We start from the raw sequence: 21141 nt of genomic DNA on the forward strand, positions 1-21141 counted from the left end.
GCACTATCCAAAGGCTTGGAAGCAAACAAATTTACAGAATGCCTTCAGGGAAACATTACTCTGCAGGCAGTGCATGGCAGCACTCTGGAGTTGTGTTATTGCTGTTTCCTGTTATTTCTATATTGTAAAGACTGGAGAAACTCAGAACTCCTGGTTTAGAGTTTCAGGATCCTTTAGACATGTTCCTAAAGATGGGAACGAAAGAATGAAAACATTTAATTTATAGCATTGAGAGAAATAAATAGATTTGACAAAAATGATATTTTTAATGCCTCCTCTTCTACTATTTAAGACAGTACAATTAGCAGTATGTACTCTATGGTAGGAACACTCCTACCCATGTTTCTAGATCTGGGATATCCTTTGGTAAATTTAAATGCCCCTAAAAACCAAGAGAGTATTTTTTAAATACTTCTTTCCCTTTCTTTGTACTTTGGTAATTGCCTTCCTGGATTACCAGCAGAAGTTTCCACTGGCCTCCTGCCTCCAGAGTGCAGCTCTGTTCATGTCCCTGCTTTGCAGAATTGTTTCTCCGTGCACCACACATAAATTCATACCTCTTTAAATCATTCACCAAAGCCAAGTGCTCCTCTGCTGCTATTCTGCTCTCCACTCTGGCTTTCAGCTCTTCACAAGTAGAACACAAAGCTTCTAATTGCTTCTGGTACTCTGCTATCTCTTCTTCTTGGCTTTGTTTCTTCCCTTCTAAGATTACTATCTGTTTGGTCAACTTTGAAGCTTTTGGGAGGGGAATAAAAAAAAACCAACTGGGTATAACAGAACTAATTCAATCACCTAGTGAACCTCCAACTAAACCATTAATATGTTAATTCCTAGTTGTTCATAGCATTATGGAACAGTGGATTTGTCAGTTTGTTTGTATTTTATTTTTTGTTGTCTCAAGCAACTTGTTTTGGTAAAATGCTGAAACTTGAAGACTGCTTCTTTTCTGAGCTGTAGGATCACTGAAACGTCATTTTACACTGAAAAATTCTCATTCAGTTTAAAGTGCTCTTAAATTACAAAAATGAATGTTTTGATATTAACAGCTCTTGCCACTTTTTCAGAAGAAGTCAAAATGTTATTTAGTGGCAATAGGTGACACTGACATTCTTTTCAGGATCAGCTGACATCCAGAGCTTGATCTCATATTAATGTCACCTACATTCAGCAATGTTTTTTAGGCACATATAAAGTTGCAAAAAACCCCCAACCAAACAAAAGCAAGACCTCCCAAAAATGACAACAATAGAAAATAAACAAAAAAAAAATCACAAAAAAACCCCAAACCTGTAGTACCATCTTTAGTGTAGTTCAAATGACTGGCAACTCAAGCACTTTACCTGCTTGCACATGCTGCCTGTGACTATCTTTTGCTTTAGCTTGATGGATTTTGAGCTGCTCCATCAACAATCCATTTTCTTCCAAGACCAGCTTGGCTTGAGTTTGTAGCTGCTGCCTGCAATGATAACCAGCTTGTAAATAAAATATAACTCAAATGTTAGCTTATGTCCCCATTGACATTCAACGGTGTTAAAAATCATATTTGCACCTCAGTAAAGAAGAAAGTGAAAACCCTTATTGGAAGCAATGTCAGGACCTATGGTAAGCTTACTGGAGACATGAACTCACAACCATCAAAATGTAATTTATTTTAAATAATGTTTAAAACCTTTGAGTAACAAAAGCAAAAAATCCCTACAGAAAGAAGGAAAAATCAGTATGTGTGCATTAGGAGTGTAGCATCCTAGAATGGATAAGGTTTGAAGGGATTTCCAACTTCAGGAGGTCATCCTGGAGACAGCACCATAACTAGTAACTGAAGCAGATTTGTTATCAAAACATGATAAAATCTTGGATAGCATTTGGATTTACTTGGCTTTGACCCCTAGAAAAATACTGCCAGTGAGCTTTATGAGCCTCTGAGGAAGATGGGCATTTAAAATGAACTCTCCTGAGCAGAGAACTCAACTCTCTGCTTCTTAACTTATATTAATTCAGCCTTTAAGAAAAACAATACCAGTCTTTCCGATATTAAAAAAAAGCTTAAGAAAGTATTTGCTGTTCTAGTAAGAGTTTAAAAAGTTGAGAAGTATTAGCCAAAGTGTGTTTTGCAATTTGTAGACAGTATATAAGCAGCCAAAGACACATAAAATATCCACAGTATTTTATTAAAGCACCTGTGCAACACTTTGACCCCTTAATAACAACCTACTTAGCAAAATCTATGCAGAACTAACACCTGTAATTCTGCCTTGAGCAGGTGCTCATTGAAAGTCAGTCTGTGTTGTTGGGTGAATCTGCAGAAAGACTTCAGAGTGGAAGAGACAAAATCCTGGAGTCACAATGCTCCTCATATAGACACTGAGCCACCTGAGCCCTTCCACAACCACCACCTGAGCCATGGGTGCAGGAAGAATTTTTATGTTCATTCACAGGGGATGCTGTTCCAAAAACTGTTACTCTGGTTAGGAACTATCTTCCAATTTCCACTTCAAGTTCGTTCATGGTGAATGAATACCCAGTTATTGTTCTAGTAACACTGCCCTGAGTCCCAGAACTGCAGCTTGAGATGTTCTTTGTACACTCCATACTCCTGTTCCTCCCCAAGAGCAACACTGTCCTTCCTCAGCCTTAGTTCTGAAGTGAGAAAGGCCCATGTGCCTAAGCTCCAAATAAAAGAGGCTCTTCACCCTTTCAGCTTTGATACTCTGCACCTAAACCTGTGACCAGGACTCTCCACAGATTTCCATACAGTTGTGTTCTTCCTGCCCAACCTCTACTGGGAGGACTTATTCTAAAATACCCCAGGACTGTGCTACCTTTCTTTTTCTTTATAGCTGTTGCCTTAAAAAGCTCACAATCATCTTGCAATGAACCAGTACAAACAGTCTCTTCTTCATCTCAGCTACCAACAGATGAATGCCTCACTTAGGTAAATTGTTCTTAAGTCTCAAGTATTTTCTACTACTTAACTTCATTACATTTGCATTGTTTCATTTCTCAAGAATACTGAATTCTTCTAAGGCCACACACCGTTGCCATTTTATACTAATAGAAAACTGATGTCATTGGCACACTGTAAAAGTATGTAATCTTCAAAATCTGGGACAGAATTACATGGGCTTCAGGTGCAAAACTGCACATTCATATTGAATCTTCACCCCAAAATGATTCCAGGCATTGCACATCAGCACTGTTCCATCAAGGCAATCGTGACCCTATTACCCCTTCAGCAAAACAATTTGCTTGAAGGGAAAATTTTTTCCTTAGAATCTGTAACCTTCAAAGTTTGCATGCAATAAGCAAAATAATTAGTAACTTTTAAATTAATGTCCAGTAATATAACTTGCCATTCTGTAGAGGTAATGAAGTTATTTTTATTTAATCGCTCATGCAGGTCTTCATTCTCCTTCACCAACTCTTCAACTCGTGCTTTAAAATTCTTCATATCCTCCTGGAAGACAAAGGATTTCACATAAAATTCTTTAGAGGTAAGTATTTTGTTTTAAATTTTACATCAAAAAAAATCTTTATAAACATATATGTTTCTAATTCCTGACTTAATAGCATATTATTTCACAACTCACTCATCTCTAATTCAGATGTGCATATTTTATTTCTAAATTGTTTCATCAATCTAGCAATATCTGATTAAAAAGAATGCTGATATTTGATTTGTGCCACATTTTTGCAAGTCGTAGATCCTTAAAATACGTATTTAAAAAACCGAATTCTGGAAATTACTGGATGACACTATACATTTTTAGAAGGAATGACATGGGTTTGAATATGGTAGGACAAGACAGAGAATTTACTGTAATAAAATCCTTGGTGTTTTCCGCTCATTTTATGGCTTAATTTTTTGAAGGAAATAAATCTATTTTTAAAGCCTATGGGAGTTCTGCTTTCATACCCACAAGCAGGTGGAAGAGAAGCTCTACAGAGCACTGAATCCCCATTATGGATGACAGCAGTAAATTCTTTCTACCACTGTGTTTATGATTTACTCTGTTCTTAGAGCCCACCTTCCACCTCTCAGTGTAGTGCCCACTTCTGAAGCTGAACAGGCTGCCAAAAACAAGCAAGTCAAGAAGGATGAGACACAATAACTGTGCATGGGAAAGTAAAGCAAAGTCACTTCAAATTTTAAGTAGAAAAGAGCACTGACAAATCCCTTCAGAAAATTTCAGTCATATATTTCCACTTTAGTGTGTATTTTAAATGGCAACTTGCCTCATGCTCAAGAATAAAATCTTCCTTTTCTCTTATTCTGTCTTCATAAGCCAACAGAAGAGGTGACAAATACTTCATATCCAACTTAAAAGAAAATTAAAAAAAATCAATAAATAGAAATTAATTACAAAAACTAATCTCCTCTGTATTTTTTACTTCTCCTGCTATAGATTGTTAGTCTTAAAAGCTGTGAACAGTTTTTGTATATGACTTGCTGACAAAAGGGCAGTTGGACACTATATTGGCACACTTCACTAAAAAGCAGCTCTAACAGCAGAATGTGGCTGCAAATGAATACAAACCAAAACTGAAACACTACACTGATTATCACTAATTAAAAAATTATCCCAGATTCATTAGTAAGTGGGAAAGAAATTTCTACTTTCTCAAACCTGCATTTTTAAAACTAAATAATACGTGATTACTGGCTATTATGGCTAGAAAGACAGAGCAGGAGGATTTTCCTGTACAATACAGTTCTGGAAAACAATGAGGAAGGGAAATGTAAGATCTGATCAGCATTTCAAGGAGAAATTCTTTTACCTATTACAAATGCATTGAATCTCACAGACTATTTGCCTTCTTCTTGCCAGAAATTCATAGGCTACCATCAGAATGACTGAAACGTTCTATTTTCTTTTAGTATCATCTTAAAAATAATAACAGCAGAAGATTGGCAGTTAAAGAGATTAACAATTAAGCAGTAGACCTTGGGAGACCTTGAAGCAAACTATATGCTAGACAATGGTAAGTGAAGAAGGTATTTATATAGAATATATAGAATATTTATAATATTCTATTAATATGTGATAGTTCAGCAAAGTAAGTAAATAATATCCTGAATGTTTTGTTTCCAGTAAAGAAATTCTACAACTTTACTTAGAAAGGAATAAACAGAGAAGTGAAAATATTATTTGACTTACCAGCCATGGTGGTGGTGGTCCTTTCATGGGTAAGCTTTTCAGCTTTACATGCTAGAGCAGATTTTTAAAAAGATACTGATATTACTTCCTGCTTTTTGAAGCACCAACTGCAGTCACAACAAAGCTTATGTTTCTAATTACATGTGCTGCACATCTTACACACACTCAAAGTCAACAAAACTGGAAGTTCAGTATCTTACTAATACAGGAGAATACTACTGACTTCTTGAAGTTAGACTTAATGATAAAGGCTTATTTTAAATTTCAGGGAAAGCCTGTGCAATTTGTAGACTTTGTAAAAAAAATAAAAACCTCAAAAAATAAATAACAATGGGACAATTAAGTAGAAACTGCCTTTATAACCAAGACTCTCACCTCTTCTTGGGACAATGACCTGAATTTAGTTTGATAGCGACTTAATTCTACATTTAAACGATGGACCACCATTTTCAAAGCATCATTTTCATCTACCAGTTCTTGTGCTTGTTGCCTGAGAGAAAGTAATTCTGTTGCTTCCTCTGTTAAAACAAATATCCAACAAGAAAGTTCAATCAAAACTCATGAAATGTTCACAACAATTTGTTAATTGTAATGAAAAAAAATTAATTTCAATAAACTAGAATCATAAGAGAACTTCTCTCAAAATACAGTTATGGAATAATCCCATGAAAAATTATAATAAAAAACCCAACCACCAAGTTGTTTTTTTTTTTCATGGTTATGTAAGTATTCCTTGATAAAATTTCTACAAATGTAGAAAACTTTCCAAAAGTTTGGAAACTACTCCTGCACAGATACTTGCCTAAAGCAATGACTTCAAAGCTACTACTACAGGAACAGGTTGTAAGAAATCAGAAAAATCCCACCAGATAGCTACAGAATGGCTTATGTGTTTCTCCCACCTTCTCTATGTGAGTCCTCTGCAGCTTCTTTAAGCCTTCTGTTTTTTTGTTCTAGTTTCTTCAGCTTTAACTGCTGTTCTTCCATTTGCTGTTTTGTTCCCTCCAGCTGCTGCACCACAGCCTGGTATGCCTTGCTCAGAGACCAGTTCTCTTGTTTGAGTTCTCTGAACTTTTCTTTAGTCATATTTTCCCATGTTTGCCTTGTCCGAACAGACACGTCTGCAGTGGCACAGCCCAAGGGATTTAAATGGTATTCAGACCAGAATATGAGTTTCAGCAAATTACAATCAGTTTTTCCCAATATCAGCATTATGTATGAGTGATACTTTACAAGATATAAATCAGCTCATGGCTCCCAAAAGATAAGATCAGAAAGAATTAAAAAAAGTAGGTTTGGAGAGAGCTGTGGAGTGGCTGCAAGCTCCCACCTTTTCTCTCAGACACTGAAAACATTCCTTCTTTAACTGGGAAAGAAAGTGTCAGCAGATCTCTCTCTCCCAAGCATCAGTGACTAGAGAGATGAGACAAAAATGTTCACTGCATGGACCAAGTCTTCTTGATCCCTTCTTATTTTAATCCCCTATACAATGAAAGCTTTACCTTCCTTCCCACAGTTTCAATGATCTGTTACTGAAAAGAAGTTATTTAACAATCCTTACAAAAGTAAAATGTTAGATTATCTGCAAAACCATGGCTATATTGTTGCATCAGTAATAATGGCTCACACTTCCAAGTTTTCCTTGCCATCTGTATGGGATAAACAGGTGACCTATTAAAATGAATTTTAGCCTTGCCAGTATAACCTAATAGCACACAGGCATCAGTGTAACTCAGCACAGGACAGCTCCTTAGAATAAGGTTTATCTGAAGCCAAATAAAGAGCTATCCCTTGTTATTGAGGAAGGCAGCCCATGGATCCTGTGTGTGTTCACCAGTTTAGCTGCAATGACACACTTAATAATGGTGACACCCTCCAGTGTAGATTAAATTTAAGGTATTGGAGAGGTCCAGCATGACTTTATTACATCATTTCACAATCATTTACTTTAGACTTCAAAAGTCACTCAGATAGGAAAATAAAAAAACAAGTCTAAGCCACCTAACACAAAAAGCCTGGGACTGTTGTTTTGATACATATCACAGAGCACTCAGCACTTTCTCATCTCCTGTACAGGGAAAATACTTTCACACACACACAAATACAAGCAGAAAAATGTATTTTTATATAAAAATGCCTATTATTAAGTGAAGAGGTGTAGTAAAGGCATAGAAAAATCCAAAGTACCTGGGGATGGTGGAGGTTTTTCATGTATCAGATTTTCAGCTAATGGTTTTTCCTCCTAGTAGAGAAATAAAATATGAGATAATTTGCTTTAACAGTCACCCTTCCTGTAGTTCTCTGAACAGCATCACTGTTGGAGAATTTAAGAAACAAAACTTGAGAAGGAGTTTCTCTTATATCAACAAAATTTAAGGCTGGATTCACTGCTGATAATACACAAACTTCTCACTCATCTTGGCATCATTTTGTCACTTATCACTGCCTTCAGTCACTTGTGGACATTTGAAACTGTCGCTATTATTTTTAGTTATAAGAAATGTACACTTCTCAAAATATTTTTTTATGGCTGACATAAAAGTCCCATAAACATAAGGCTTCTTGACCAAACAGGATGGATATTGTTCCCACTAAAATAAGACTTTAGACTAATCAATTATGGTATGAACTTGAACTGCCAGTCCCTAACTGGGTATCAGCAAATAAATCAAAATGGAAAATGTTCTTTAAAGCTGAAGAATTTTGTTCTTGCTTTGCTGTAAAAAAAAATAAAAGTACCTATTTTTACATTTCTGGAAGATTCTTTTACCAGGAAAGAAATCCAGGCTCATTTAACCAATGTATTTACTTGAGGTGAACATGATTATATAGAGACCACGTTCCTATAAAACAGCAGTGAGGTTTTGTAAGGATGTGATGCCATGAAATTTAACACAGTGATGACACTGAGTGACATTGATGACTAAGTGAGTCAAAACTTATGCACAATTTCAAAAGAAAATATATGTGCTCAAGGACTTGAAGGAAAAAGTTATGATAACCATGGAAGAATTGACCATTTCTGTAAATAATATTCCAGCAAGTTGAAACTGAGAAACTAAACTTTTGGGTATTCTTTTTCAAGCTTATGAAAGCAGCCAGATGGGCCCAGTTGGAAAACTGTAGAAAAATGTGGTGAAATCAGGCTCAGAATTTGAAAATTATCAGTAAGAGCCATCTCTTGCTGTAGTGTGATGTGTCCCATTCTCAGTTTCTTTCTTTCACATGAGAAATAACAGAAGACAAGAAAAAAACCATCCAACTTTTGTATGTATATTTACCTATATAGCTGTATTTCTTCAAAAGGAATGGTTAGCCATTCTTGTACTCTAAAAGAAAAAGATTCCCTAGTGGCAATAAATTAAGTTTCTTTTAAGTGACTGCAAACTAACAGCTCTTTATAACACCCTATTTTCCAAAATACCTCATAAATCAACCTTTATCTAAGTCTTACCTTTAAGTTCAAGCCAAGATGTTGGTCTTCTGCTAAAGAAAAACACATCTTTCAGTCAACTGAAACAAAAATTGTTTGTAACTACAAAAATTATTTGTAATTATTTGTAAACTATAAGGGTTCATATGGGTATGCATGCACACATATGTACACTGCAAATACATGTAAGAAAGTCCTCCCCAACCCACAAATTAGCTCACTAATTTTCCACTATCCCTTTCATGGGGTGTTAGGACACTGATGTGAGACCTTCCTTTCCCTCACACTGTATAGATGCAAGTGGGGAAGAAATGAAGCTGCACTGTTGGCTTCTATTATCATTTTAGAATTTGACTAAAGGACAAGTGAAGTATTTTCATTGATTTCACTGAGCTTGAATCCTATTGCATCTCTGAACAAAGCAAGTGCAGTTCTGGCAGCTTCCAAGACCTGCAGCACGTACTGTGTAGAAGAGGGATTAGAAATGGTGTATATATCCTGTTCTTTTCAGTTTAATGCCTTCATTTTCCAAATGGTTTTATGAAGGGAACTCATTCTTTCTGGATATTATTCTCTATAAAACTTCTCAAACATCTCACTGATATAATACTGAAAAAACACTGAGATCTAAAATAACAAAACTTATAAAGACAATATTTTTTCAAAACAGACTCAGTTCTGCTTTCTCTTTCCTGTTCAATAGCTACAGAGTGCTGCCATCCACTGTAAAAACTGCATTTTCCAGCTCTGAAGCTAATTATTTCCCATTCTCCTGATTTTAAAAGAACAGACGAGACAATTATGCAATAAAACTGTGACACAAGTAGATTGGTCTTGTTGTATTGCTTTAATTTTTTCTCCACAATATTGTACTGCTACAAGAAAACAGCTTAACAACAGGTCCAGTTACAACCCAAATGCCTCTGATCCAATGAAATCACTTATTGAAAAAAAGTTATTTGTGAAGCTTAACAATTCAGAGCTTAGGGTGATAACCTGAGCCTGATGATCAGGGTAATTTCTCTATTCTCTAGAAACATCCTCTGGGACCTGATGCACAGTTTTAAGGCCTAGACCTTAAAAGACAGCAATAATGATTCAACTTCTGTAGAAAGGATAAGCAACACTACTATCATGTCATTTGATTATTAAAAAACCCAGAAGTTCTTACTGATGGTTTCCTGTCATGGCATTTTTTCATACAAGGAACACGACTGATTAAAAATGTTCTCCTCTATCTGCATTTGCAGCTTTTTTTTTTTAACATTGGTAGTTTCTATAGTTCCTAATTTTTTCCAGTTTTTGAGCACAGTAACACTCCAGATTTCCAGAGCATAAATTGAACTGATTCACTGGATTTATAGTAGAGAATGACTGTACTGGACAAGACAGAGTTCACAAAACCTTTTTTTTCCCTCTCTCTCTTTTACACTGGCTGACAGTGGATATTTAAGAAGTCATTCCACAGTGAATATAGACCAATCTTCCCTCTTTATGCATCTTTTCAATGTTCTATAATTACTTAAAATTATTGCTAAGTAAACAGTAGCATTTTTAATTGCCCTTTTTTAAAAAAGGGATATACCATTATCACATAGTATTACATTTATTTTTTGCAACAAACGTGGGTAGAGCCCTTCCCAAATCTTCGTTCACGAAGCCCAGCCATGACTGACTGTGACTGACATTAATTTTATTCAAAAATTACTTTCCCTATGCTATATGGCATTTTGAAGTAACAGTAAGTTTATTTACCTTCTATTTGCAAAGTTGATTTATCCACCACCACCTGAGACTCAGCTTCATGGGAAGGAACCTCTTTCTTGTCAGTGTTAGAGGTGGGAGATGGTAGAAACTCTTCCTATGAAAAAACAAGACAAGCCTATTTTAATCATGGTATCAGTGTTAAAACAGCCCTTGTGCTTTGATATCTCTCTGAAATCTGTAGTCTACTACTGTCTCTTCACTTAGGGGTGTTTTTTGGTTTCTTACAATACAAACCACAAATCCAAAATGTGAAAGACTGATGGTTCCACTTCACTAGTGTTGTTTTTTTTGAAGAGGCATTTTTTTGAGAGGCATTTTATTGCCTCCCTCCTACTCAGGTACCTCTTCCCATTTGTTAAATTTTTGTATCATTTTGGACTGAACTTTAAATATGCCTTAGGAGTATTAAGTTGTGCATTGCTGGTTAAGACAATCCAAAATTATAACATAGAAAAAGTTCCTGATCTTCAAGGTAATTTATTTCATTTGATTCCCAATCTCCCTGCCTCTATAAGGTCTGTGCTCATTAGCACAATACTGAAACATTAACTAAGCTTTCACCATTTAAGAGTAAAGTGCTCTTAACAAATCATCTACTATGTAAGTACCATGGCAACATAAATTATTGGGCATTTTACAAGAATAAATTATGCATTATAATTATATAAAATACCAGCGTTTTCCCAGTAAGAAAAAGCTCCTAATAATCAGAGAGAGGGAATCTCTGAGAACCAACAAACCTAACTCATGTAAGAGTAAATGATCATGAAAATAAGCATGTGAAATAAACATTGAATAAATGTCTGAAGAATAAGAAGAAAACATTAAGCATCAGAAATATTTAACATGTGCATTAATATATTAAAACACGGTAAAGTAATTAACACACTTAAAAATCCTACCTTTTTATTTTTGCAGGGAACAGCATAAACAGCATTTGTGCTAAAGCTTTCTTCCCTCTTCTCATTACTCTGACAGCTGGACTCTGCCTCTTTATCAGCATCTGAGACATAGGTATCCATGTCCTCATCTTCACCATAGTGGCCTGATGTTTCCAGGGACTGTACAGGAGATTTGTCACAACCATCAAGTTTCCAGGTGGACCTGCAGGTAAAAAGCAACTTAATGCCACTTTCAACTCTGCTGCTCACTCTTCAAAAAAACCAACATAGTAAAGTAGAACCATCAGCCTTACAATGTACACCACAAGTCCAAACAGCTGACACAGGTGAATGTCTGAACTAGGAATCTAGCCTATGTGTGTGCTCTAAACCAGACAATTAATACTGGAACTACCTTGTCCTCTCTATCTTAAAGAAAATGCCACATTAGAGGTAGAAGGTTGCTAATTCTACCTAAAGGAAATATCTGTCATGTAACTGTAATATCTGCCATGTGTCATTTAACTCAATCACACTTGGCAGAGATAATATATGATTTTACTTCTGACTGCTGTACAATCCAAGTCTGCCTCTCTGAAGACTTCACAAGAAACGGCAGAAGGACTGTAGACACTTCAGACTGAATTTATGATGTGGTGAGAAAAAAAGCAGGAGTTTGCTGTAACTCTTTGGTAAAACTGTATCACTGGCAGGTTCTGTTTCTAACCTGAGATAGTTAAACCAGAAGTGTACAGTACCCTATTCTGAGCTGGGTCACTGTTGCATATGGTTCAAACCCTTCCTGTTCCAAAGAGGTGGAATCACTCTCGGAAAGGGATCTCTGCCGAGGCTGAGGAATAGCAACAGTGCGCCCTGTGAGCGCTGTGGCAAGGATTGCTGCTGCCAGAGCAGACCTGCAAGAGAACAGAGAAAAACCAAGGGAGCAATGCTGCTGTCCTCTTGTGCTCTCCACATCTGATATATTTTCCTTTGCAAAACGTCTTCACTATTTAAGCAGAGCAAAGTGTTCACAGTTCACAAGCATAAATCCACTGAATGCCCACAGGACTGGTTATAAACTATTAACTCCCAAAGGAAAGCACAAAATGGGGCAAGCTATTGTAATGCAGCTTTCCAAGAGGAAAGTACAATACCTACTGGTTTTCCCAAAGCACATGCATGAAAATCATGAAATATACTGAGTTACTTTCCTAAAATTCACATCAACCATTTACAGCATTTAGCATTCACTTTAGTCATAACAACACTACCTGGCATTGTGTAGAAAAAGTGTTCCAAGTCCTGCTATTTTGCCTCCTAGTTTCCATTATTCCCTACTCTGAACCTTTTACTGATGACTCTGAAGTTGTTAATAAATGTTGGCACACTGCAAACCAGGACAAGTAAACAGAAGTGCCTATTTGTGGGACACTGTGGAGTATGGGAAAGGATATGATGAAGAGGAAAAACTAGTAGGAACTAAGATTAAAGCAAAGAAATGGCAAGGACTCTAAAAGGAAAGAAAACAACTGGAAGTCAAAAAGGAAGAAGAAATGAACTAGGATTAAGTAGGAATGTTATAGACATTAGAAAGGCCATGGAAAACAACTGGAACTGAACTAAACATGGAGAAAATATAGACTAAAAACTGTAAGAAACTACAATTTAGAAGAAAAACAGATTTGTGGTTTTTTCTATGTGACTTGCCTATATTGCTACATCCAATCCAATGGATTATGTCAGTTTTTTAAGTCCCTGTCATGGGACTTAAAAAAAAAATCCATAACATTTAATATACGGTTTTCTAGTGTGCTAAAATTTCCTGACTCACAGCACTAGTGCTGCTGCAGCTCTATAGTCTACTGTGGCAGCCAAATTAAAAATTACTCTAACTTTAAACAGTCCATTTGTCTTTCACTGACTCAGACAAGTTCCATATTCTTAGTGCTTATTACCCTAAATATGTAGCACACTTAGGAGTGGGAGAAAAATCTGAAAAGAGGGGAAGCGACCCACTTAAAAATATATTGGTTTTGTGAAAAGCTTTATGCAAATACTGCAGCAAGGACATGTGATTCTTTTAATCATGCATTTCTAGTAGGTTATAGTACTTGAGGAAGGGAAAAAAAAAAAAAATCAGAACATACCTGGGCCTTTCTGGAGAAGGGTTTGGACTACGAGGGGGAGGGGTGCGGGGAACTGCAGGTTTAGGAGCTATGGTGGCAGCAGGGACCAGGCCATGAGCTATATGTTTCTAAACAATTTAAAATAAAATTAGTTGACAATGACTTTTAAGGATTACAATGAAAAAAAAAAAAACAACAAACCACAGAACTGACAAGGCGAAATAATATAAAAAGGAAGAACAATGACATGCAATTGATGCAAACTGAGGACTTGAAATGGTTCCAATTTAACTTTTTACATGTATGAACAGCTGCTAATGGAGGTTAGAAAGTAATTTACATGAGAACCATGAATGGAGGTTTTCTACCCACTATCTGGCACAATCTGCAAAACCAGAATTACATAATCATTTTTTCCTGTATATACATACAAGAAAAACAGGACTAGAAAATAACTTCTTTCAAAATATTCGAATGTTGCTTCAGAGTGACAATATTAGTCCCTTTCTTCAAGAATCTGTCAGTCAGAAGTAACCCTCAGTCACAGCAGTATGAGATGGACAAATAACCCTGTCATTAAGTCTTGCAGTCAAAGGTTCAACCTGAATTAAAAAAAAATCTAATGAATGTTTTAGCAGCAAACACAGTAATTTTTTTAAAACGGATAATATTAAACACCAGCTCAGAAGTGGGACCAGAGTTCCCTACAAAGAATGGAATCATGTAATAGTTGAGGTTGGAAGGGAGCTCTGGTCTAGTACAAGTTGCTGCTCAGAGCTGGGTCAACCAGAGAGAGTTGCTGGGGACCTTGTCCAGTCACATCTTGCGTATCCCCAACCTGGTCCAGTGTTGAACCACCTCACAGTATTTTATTATCATGTTTAAGCCGAATTGTCTGTGTTTGAATTGGTGCTCATTGTCTCTTGTCCTGTCTCTAGGCATCAGAATAAATGAGGCCGTAATAAGATCCATCAACTTTGGATGGAGTAAAACAGGCCAAGTTCCTGCTATTTCTTCTACAGAGATCCCCCCCCCCAAATTATTCTTTAATTTACTACTCCAACAGGGGAATGAAGAGGCAAAATGGGAAATACTTCTGTCTTCACAGGAAGACACATCAAATAACAGTAAATTAATACAATAACTTGTATCAGTTCACTTTAGAGCAGTGAATGTGCGCTACGAGGATCGCCTTGGCAGAAAGGGAGCGGCACTTCCAGCCCGGGGTCCAGCCCGGGGTCCAGCCCAGGGTCCAGCCCGGGGTCCAGACCTCTGGAGAAGCCAGGCAGGACTAGTACTGAGGGAAAGGAGCACACCAGCCTCCGGACACCTTCCTGGCTTTGCCTGGGGTTTATCTTCCCCCCGATTTTCACCTCGGTCAAACCGCTCAGCGACCCCCGGCACCAGCCGCCTTCCCCGGGGGGCCTCCCCTCGTCCCGCCCGCGCACAGCCCAGCGCTGCGCTGCTGCCCCCGCTCACGGGGATACCCCGAGCGATACTCACGAAGGGGCCGGGGCGGCCTCTCCTGAACAGGAACGACATCGGGACGGGACAGGACGGGACGGGACAAAACGACCCGACCCCGCTGCCTCCCGGGCACCGCCCCCGACGCTTCAGCCCCGCAACCCGCCCGGCAACAACGGCGCGGCGGATTCGCTGCGGGCCCGCGCTCCTCCAATCGGAGCGCGCCTTACTCAGCCGGTTGCCAAGGGCGAGCGGCCCCGTCGCGGGGCGTTGGGGCAGGAGCGGGTCGGGCTCCTGAGGGCCAGGCCGGGCCCGGCAGGTGAGCGCCGGGCCGGGGAGAGGGACTGACTCCTCCTCGGTGTCTGTGCGCCGATCTGTGACCGGGGAAGTGATTCTGCCCCGTGCTCGGCGCTGGGGAGGCCGCGCCTCGAGTGCTGTGTCCTGTTCTGGGCCCCTCAGTTTGGGAAGGATGCTGAGGGGCCGGAACAGGTCCAGAGAAGAGCAGCGAGGTTGGTGAAGGGCCTGGAGGACAAGTGCTGTGAGGAGAAACTGAGGGAGCTGGGGTGGTTTAGCCTGGAGAGGAGGAGGCTCAGGGGAGACCTCATCACTCTACAGCTCCTGACAGGAGGGGGGAATCGGGGTCTGCTCCCAGGAGCCGGCAGTAGGACAAGAGGTCACAGCCTTAAGCTGTGCCAGGAGAGGTTTAGGTTGACCATCAGGAAGAAGTTCTTTCCAGAGAGAGTGATCAGGGACTGGAAGGGGCTGCCCAGGGAGGGAGTGGAGTCCCCATCCCCGGAGGTGTTTAAGGACAGACTGGATGTGGCATCAGTGCCATGGGCTGGGTGACAAGGTGGGGTTGGGTCACAGGTTGGACTTGATGATCTCAGAGGTCTTTTCCAGCCTGGTTGGTTCTGTGATTCTGTGTTTGCAGCAGTACTGTGTTGTCTGTGATGTCTCCTCAAATCATGCCTTGGCCTCCCAGACTCCCAGTTGCCCCTGAAGTCAGAACACCTTATAAGGCTGGCAAACCTGACAATAATCTCTTCCAGCAATTCCCTTCTAATAATGTGTCTGGAGACTCCCACCAGCTGTGGCTGGAGGTGCCTCTGGAGTCGGCTTTGCAATTCCAGCAGACTTTCTCCCAGGAGGGTGGATGAAGGCGTGGGAGAGGCAGTGTGGGGTTTTCCACCATCCCTGTGTTTTAATTCAGGCATTTTTCAGACTTAGTGGTTAAGCTGGAAGTGGAATTTGCAAGCCAGCAGCCTGTGTTCAGGTAAACAGAGCTGCTGACTGGTTTTGATATGCTAACCATAACTGTAAGGAGTCTTGGGGAAGGAGATAAGTGTCTCTTCCAGAATATTGCATCTTGAGTTTATGATTAAAATGTATAAGTTTGCAACAGGTTTGTAAAATATGTTACTGTCCCTTCCACATTTCCTTTTAGGGTGTAACTGCTACTGAAGTAAAGATTTGAAAGGAGGCCTGATGACAACAAAAGCAAACTTCCCTGTGACAGCAGGATCTGTAGTTGTCCCTTATGGTCATGTAATTGGAAATGAGAAGTGGAGAGGGTCAGAGGTAGCCCAAAGGCTACAAGGTAAGCACACACAAATTGGAAGAGGACAAACAGTTCTGGCAAAGCATTGCCAGTAGTGTTAAGAATGGCTGGAATATGCATTAATCTGTGCCTGACTGGTCCCAGATTTGTGGTACGTTTTTTTTACCAGGCTGAAGAATCCTGTGATGTATCTGTGTGATCAGCTCTGTCATGTGCTCATGGGTGCAGAGCACTGAAGAGAAGCAGCAGAATCTGCTGTTGTGGGGCTTTGTGGTTGTGCATCTCCATTGGACATGGATACTGAACCTGTGCTGTCATCTCTTGGCACAGCAAACTAAACCAGGATGATCCTCCCAGAACAATGTGTGATATTTTTGTTCAAGCTCAGAGTTTACTGAGCAGCTACAGCACTTACAGATCTGGAGTGCTATTAATTGGCATTACCAAAGTACATCACACAGTGCTTTGGATTGTTTGTCTCAGTTTTACTTAAGGAGAAGAAAGGCTTTTACAGAATATAAAGTTCATTGTGAGGTCAGTAGGATTATTGACACATCAGGAAGGTTGTGCTGTGCACTAATTGTTATAGTAGTTGTATAGTATATATACTATAAATATACTATATAAAAATATAGTATATATTTCAAATTATATATACTTTTTATATATATGTTATATATTAGTAGATATTTGTATTTATAGTGTATATATATAACTATAGTATATAATTTTTTTAGTTATTGTTATATATATATCTATATATCAATAATTGTTTGTTTTTAACCACTGTATTTTTTCTTACAACAATCTCACCTTAAGGGAAAGTCAGACTCATCTTTGAAGATGGCTTGGGACTGGTGGACTTTCATCTTTCCAATAGAACTTGCATTTTATATATTTCTGAAGCAGATTTGGTTGCAGGGGATGAATTCAAACGAAGATTGGTGAGGTTTAGAAATGTAAGTGCTAAATAAAAAGGTTTCAATTGATATTTGTTTATTCTGTCCTTCTGAAAACATTCTCCTTGTGTTATTTTTACATTCTAGCTAAACTTTTAAGATAGTTTCCACCTGAAAACTGAATAATTCTGAAGCTGTGTGATGGTGCTTCGTTAAACCTCAGTAATGCTGCTGCAACTTCTGTTCTTCCTCTGATTTGCTGTCAGGCAGCTCATACTTGAAAGAATTTCACTCTGTTATGTTGCATCAGCTTGTCATTAACAGGGTCTTTTCTTCTTTTTTCCCTTTCAATACAGGCCAGCAATCTCAGGGGACTTGTAATTGTAGAGAAAACCCAAATAAGTGATCAGTACTTCTCAGCAGTACAAAAACTGGTTGTACTTGAACTTGGAATGGTGTTGCTTCCTGTGGCAAATCAAGGAGAAGCTGCTCAGCTCATTGTTCAGCTGGTGAGTGTCTGTGTTAGTGGGCAAATATTTTTAAAATGTGGGACACGTGGGAAAGCTCTCCATCTGGGATAGCTGGGATCTTAAAGGAGCACAACATTTGAATGTAGGGAATAAATCCCCTGCAACAGTGATATGGGAGTATAGCTCAGTGGGAAGAGGGCTCCTGTGGGAACAAAAAACAAGGAAAAAAGGTTGAACAATATGATCCTGGATTTTTTTCGTGTGATCTTGCACCGAGGTACCACTAGATAGCATTAGGCAACCTCACTTAAGTTCTCTGTCAAAATCAACTTGAGATTTTGCTTTCTCTAAGGCTAAGGAAATTGTTCTTATATCGTTTACCCTTTCTCTGCATCAAAAGGATGACAAAAATCATTGTTTTCATTAAGAAACCGTTCCCTAGTGAGACTTTGTGGAACTGCATCAAAGTCAGGGCACGCACAGAAGCAGGGAGCTCGTTTCTGAAACTTCCCGGTGATTGCACTGACCTGCTTTGCCATGAAAGAACCAGCTTTAAAGGCTGAGAGCAGAGCTCCTGCTCGGGTGGCTCACGGCTGTGTTTGGCTGCAGGTGCGGGAGCAGAGCCGGGATCAGGGCACCAACCCCTTCCTGCGCAAGCAGCGACCTCAGCTGGCAGAGCCAGCGCTGTTCCAGACCGCGCAGCACATCCCGGGAGTCGGGAAAACAAAAGCTCTGCTTCTACTGCAGCACTTTGGGAGCATCCACCGCCTTTGTAACGCGTCCATCAGCGAGCTGGAGCAAGTGGTCGGACAAACAGCAGCACAACAAATTCATACCTTTCTCTGTTCCTGACACGCTATTTTGCAAAGACAGACTTTTTGTATGGGTTTTTTTTCTTGTGAATAATAAAATTTTGGTTTTAATAATCACGTGTTATGGTAGTTTTTATAATCATGGCTGGCAACTACTGGAGGGTGCTAACTAATTGTTACAAATATTCCTCTGCTCTGAGCAAGAACGTAAGGCACACACTAATTTCCCTGCAAGTTGGCTACCACTCAGTGTAGAATGAGTCTTTAGTTAGCTGACAGAAAAGAGAGAAGTTTTGACTTGAATTGAGTGTTTTTAACAAGACCCTCGCCCCACCCTTTCCCCAAGGACTGTGATGATGGGAGGAGGAAGGCAGTTAATAATGCAGCTAAGAGGGAAAATATCTGCAAGAGGACTGGAACAGTGGGTTGAGAGAAATGAAGAGCTGGAAGGGGCATTCAGGTGAATTTGCTAAAGAGTTTGTTACTTGGAGAGCCATTTCAGCCCCACAGGCAAAGTGGATCTCTTGTGTATGGAATATCAGTATCTGCCCACTGGTGCTTGGGTGTGTAAAAGCAGCCCAACTACAAATACATGGGAAAGAGTATTAAGTTTTTTATGTAACCTTTATAGGGAAACTCTAGAAATATATTTATACTCTTTATAAGGAAGCCAGTTTTAAACTCTTAAGTTCTTGTACTGTCCAATATAAACTTTTAAGAGAGTTTCTTAGATATTTGTAAGCAACATCACAGAAACACACGAGGCACAGCAACAGTAAATAGCAAAAACCTGTAAATTATGCTGTATCATTCAAGCCATAGCAGAATCAAAAAGCTACTACTAAGTGACAGCATCTGATTTTTATTCTTAAATAAATGTCATCGAGATATTTACACCTACTACATAAGAAACTAAAAATAAATGACAGCTTTCAAGTTTACACCAAGATGCAAAGTCTCCTTATTTAAGTTTTGAGTATCAAACAGCATATATCTACTCTGTAGATGGCAATGGTAACTAACACTACAGTGTTAGCAATTTTCAGTTAATTTAGAAAATAGAAGAATCTCAAAGAAATGCTCACCAGTTGTCTTTGTCTCCCTCCTTACTATAGATGTATAGCTGCTCATGAATTTTTCCAAGGGCAGAAGGATTTGACATGATAGTAAATAAATATTCTGCCACTTGCACAAGCACTCTTTTCCTCATCACTGCAATTTATATACTCTTGATTAATATACTATAATATGTCCATTTTGAGATTTGTTTCACAGCTAATTCATTTTATCAAGACTAATAAGACACAAGTCTCAAGGTAAGTAGGTTAAATAATGTCATTTGGAATCAAGCCTGTTTTTAACAATTGCATCAGCAGGCATTTAAAATGTAACCTAGAAAAAGAGCAGTGTACAGGCCTTGTGGAGTTCAGAAGATATTTTAAATTTTAAACCTTCTAATTCTCTTCCAGAATTAAATTACCTATTCAGCAGAACACACCTAGTACCAAGTGTCTGCATAAAAACCACAATGCTGTGACACCACCCCTTGGCACAAGGTTAGTTTCTCTGAATAACATTATTCTCTCTCATTTGTGGTTTAAGATTAAAGTAGTGTGAAGCGACCTATTATTGACTCTAAACTTTAAGAGCAAATCATCCTTTAAAGTGTCCCCTATTGTTTTGCATGCAGCATCAAGTCTGTAATAAATAACTCCCATCTAGCCTAGTCATAAAAAATTAGTCATGATAAACTGTATTTTGAAATTCCAAAGGAATCCAGTCCTCATGTAAGCAATTCTATCCTCTACATCTTGTTATTGCATACCTCCCAAACCACTTCATTCTGACCTTCAAATACTTCAGTTTTACAGTCTTTGCCAGGCTCTGACCTTCATCAGTGTCTCAATGCACAGGCAAATGAAGTCCAACGGTATTTGTCTGAGTTTATACACACATATATAAAGATAAAATTGATTTTTATAAAGATAAAATTGATTTTTATAAAGATAAAATTGATTTTTATATACATTTTAAACAGAAGCGTCACGTTAACAGATCCTTCCGGAAGATTCAGTACAACGAACTTTCCGTGTTCAGAAGTGTGAAGGGTAAAAGCTTCTTCTTAGTCTGAGAACTTCCAGCCACAGCTGAAGGCAGGCAGAGGGTGCTTGCAGCTTTCTGTCTGTTTTTAGTTCCCCAACTTAGAAAAGGGAGTTTCAGCGGGGCTTTCTTGGTCTGATCGATTTTATCCTCGTCCATGGCTAAGCAGATTAAAGAGTAGGTCTTCTGCATTCCCACAGAGTAAGTTGCACTCTTGCTATGCTGTAGGAAAAAGAGAAGCATTGTAAGAACCGGTCCCCCAAACTGGGTCAGAATTTGCCAGTAACAAAAGGTTACTGTGCAGGCAGCTTTGCAGGGCAGCTTTCTGGGCTAATGACATTGCTGAGCCCTTGGCAGTGCTGTGCCCCGGGGTTTGGCACACGGACACCCAAGGGTATCCTCTGCACAGCAGAAAGGAACTTGGGAATCTTTCCATGGGTCGTTAAGCATTTAGTGCTTCTAGGGTAACTAT

At 38.9% G+C, this 21141-nt stretch overlaps 3 protein-coding genes across 5 annotated transcripts in view; 1 reads left to right on the forward strand and 2 right to left on the reverse strand.

The window, feature by feature from the left end:
* CEP89 (centrosomal protein 89) overlaps positions 1-15020 on the reverse strand; it is a 31299-nt gene extending 16279 nt beyond the window's left edge. The window contains exons 1-14 of one of the 3 annotated variants that reach the window (XM_032700768.1): positions 14870-15020; positions 13388-13494; positions 11999-12154; positions 11262-11463; positions 10348-10453; positions 8614-8642; positions 7347-7401; positions 6062-6280; positions 5535-5677; positions 5160-5210; positions 4237-4320; positions 3354-3457; positions 1344-1459; positions 558-738 (exon numbers count right to left, since the gene is read on the reverse strand). In XM_032700768.1, coding sequence (XP_032556659.1) covers positions 558-738; positions 1344-1459; positions 3354-3457; positions 4237-4320; positions 5160-5210; positions 5535-5677; positions 6062-6280; positions 7347-7401; positions 8614-8642; positions 10348-10453; positions 11262-11463; positions 11999-12154; positions 13388-13494; positions 14870-14908 — 1592 coding nt within the window. In that variant the 5' untranslated portion in view covers positions 14909-15020. Of the gene's footprint in view, positions 1-557; positions 739-1343; positions 1460-3353; positions 3458-4236; positions 4321-5159; positions 5211-5534; positions 5678-6061; positions 6281-7346; positions 7402-8613; positions 8646-10347; positions 10454-11261; positions 11464-11998; positions 12155-13387; positions 13495-14869 lie in introns of all 3 variants that reach the window. The other 2 variants (XM_032700766.1, XM_032700769.1) reach the window with 2 other exon arrangements.
* On the forward strand, positions 15013-18683 carry FAAP24 (FA core complex associated protein 24). Its single transcript, XM_032700772.1, has 5 exons — positions 15013-15149; positions 16275-16427; positions 17208-17347; positions 17644-17796; positions 18367-18683. The coding sequence occupies exons 2-5, from the start codon at positions 16316-16318 to the stop codon at positions 18607-18609; spliced, it is 648 nt and encodes a 215-aa protein (XP_032556663.1). The 5' UTR covers positions 15013-15149; positions 16275-16315; the 3' UTR covers positions 18610-18683.
* Positions 18684-19179: 496 nt separating this feature from the next.
* The window catches only part of RHPN2 (rhophilin Rho GTPase binding protein 2), a 30234-nt gene continuing 28272 nt past the window's right edge, over positions 19180-21141 (reverse strand). The window contains exon 15 of the mRNA XM_032700770.1: positions 19180-20891. Within this exon, the coding sequence (XP_032556661.1) occupies positions 20640-20891 (252 nt within the window). The 3' untranslated portion in view covers positions 19180-20639. The remainder of the gene's footprint in view (positions 20892-21141) is intronic.

Source organism: Chiroxiphia lanceolata, chromosome 13 (assembly GCF_009829145.1).
Source record: "Chiroxiphia lanceolata isolate bChiLan1 chromosome 13, bChiLan1.pri, whole genome shotgun sequence".
Classification (NCBI taxonomy): domain Eukaryota; kingdom Metazoa; phylum Chordata; class Aves; order Passeriformes; family Pipridae; genus Chiroxiphia; species Chiroxiphia lanceolata.

Excerpts from the sequence above, each read along its gene's own strand:
- FAAP24 (XM_032700772.1), top strand. The coding sequence starts at position 16,316 with ATGACAACAAAAGCAAACTTCCCTGTGACAGCAGGATCTGTAGTTGTC. Across the intron at positions 17,348-17,643 it reads GATTGGTGAGGTTTAGAAAT|GCCAGCAATCTCAGGGGACT; the intron begins GTAAGTGCTAAA and ends CTTTCAATACAG. Across the intron at positions 17,797-18,366 it reads CTCAGCTCATTGTTCAGCTG|GTGCGGGAGCAGAGCCGGGA; the intron begins GTGAGTGTCTGT and ends GTTTGGCTGCAG.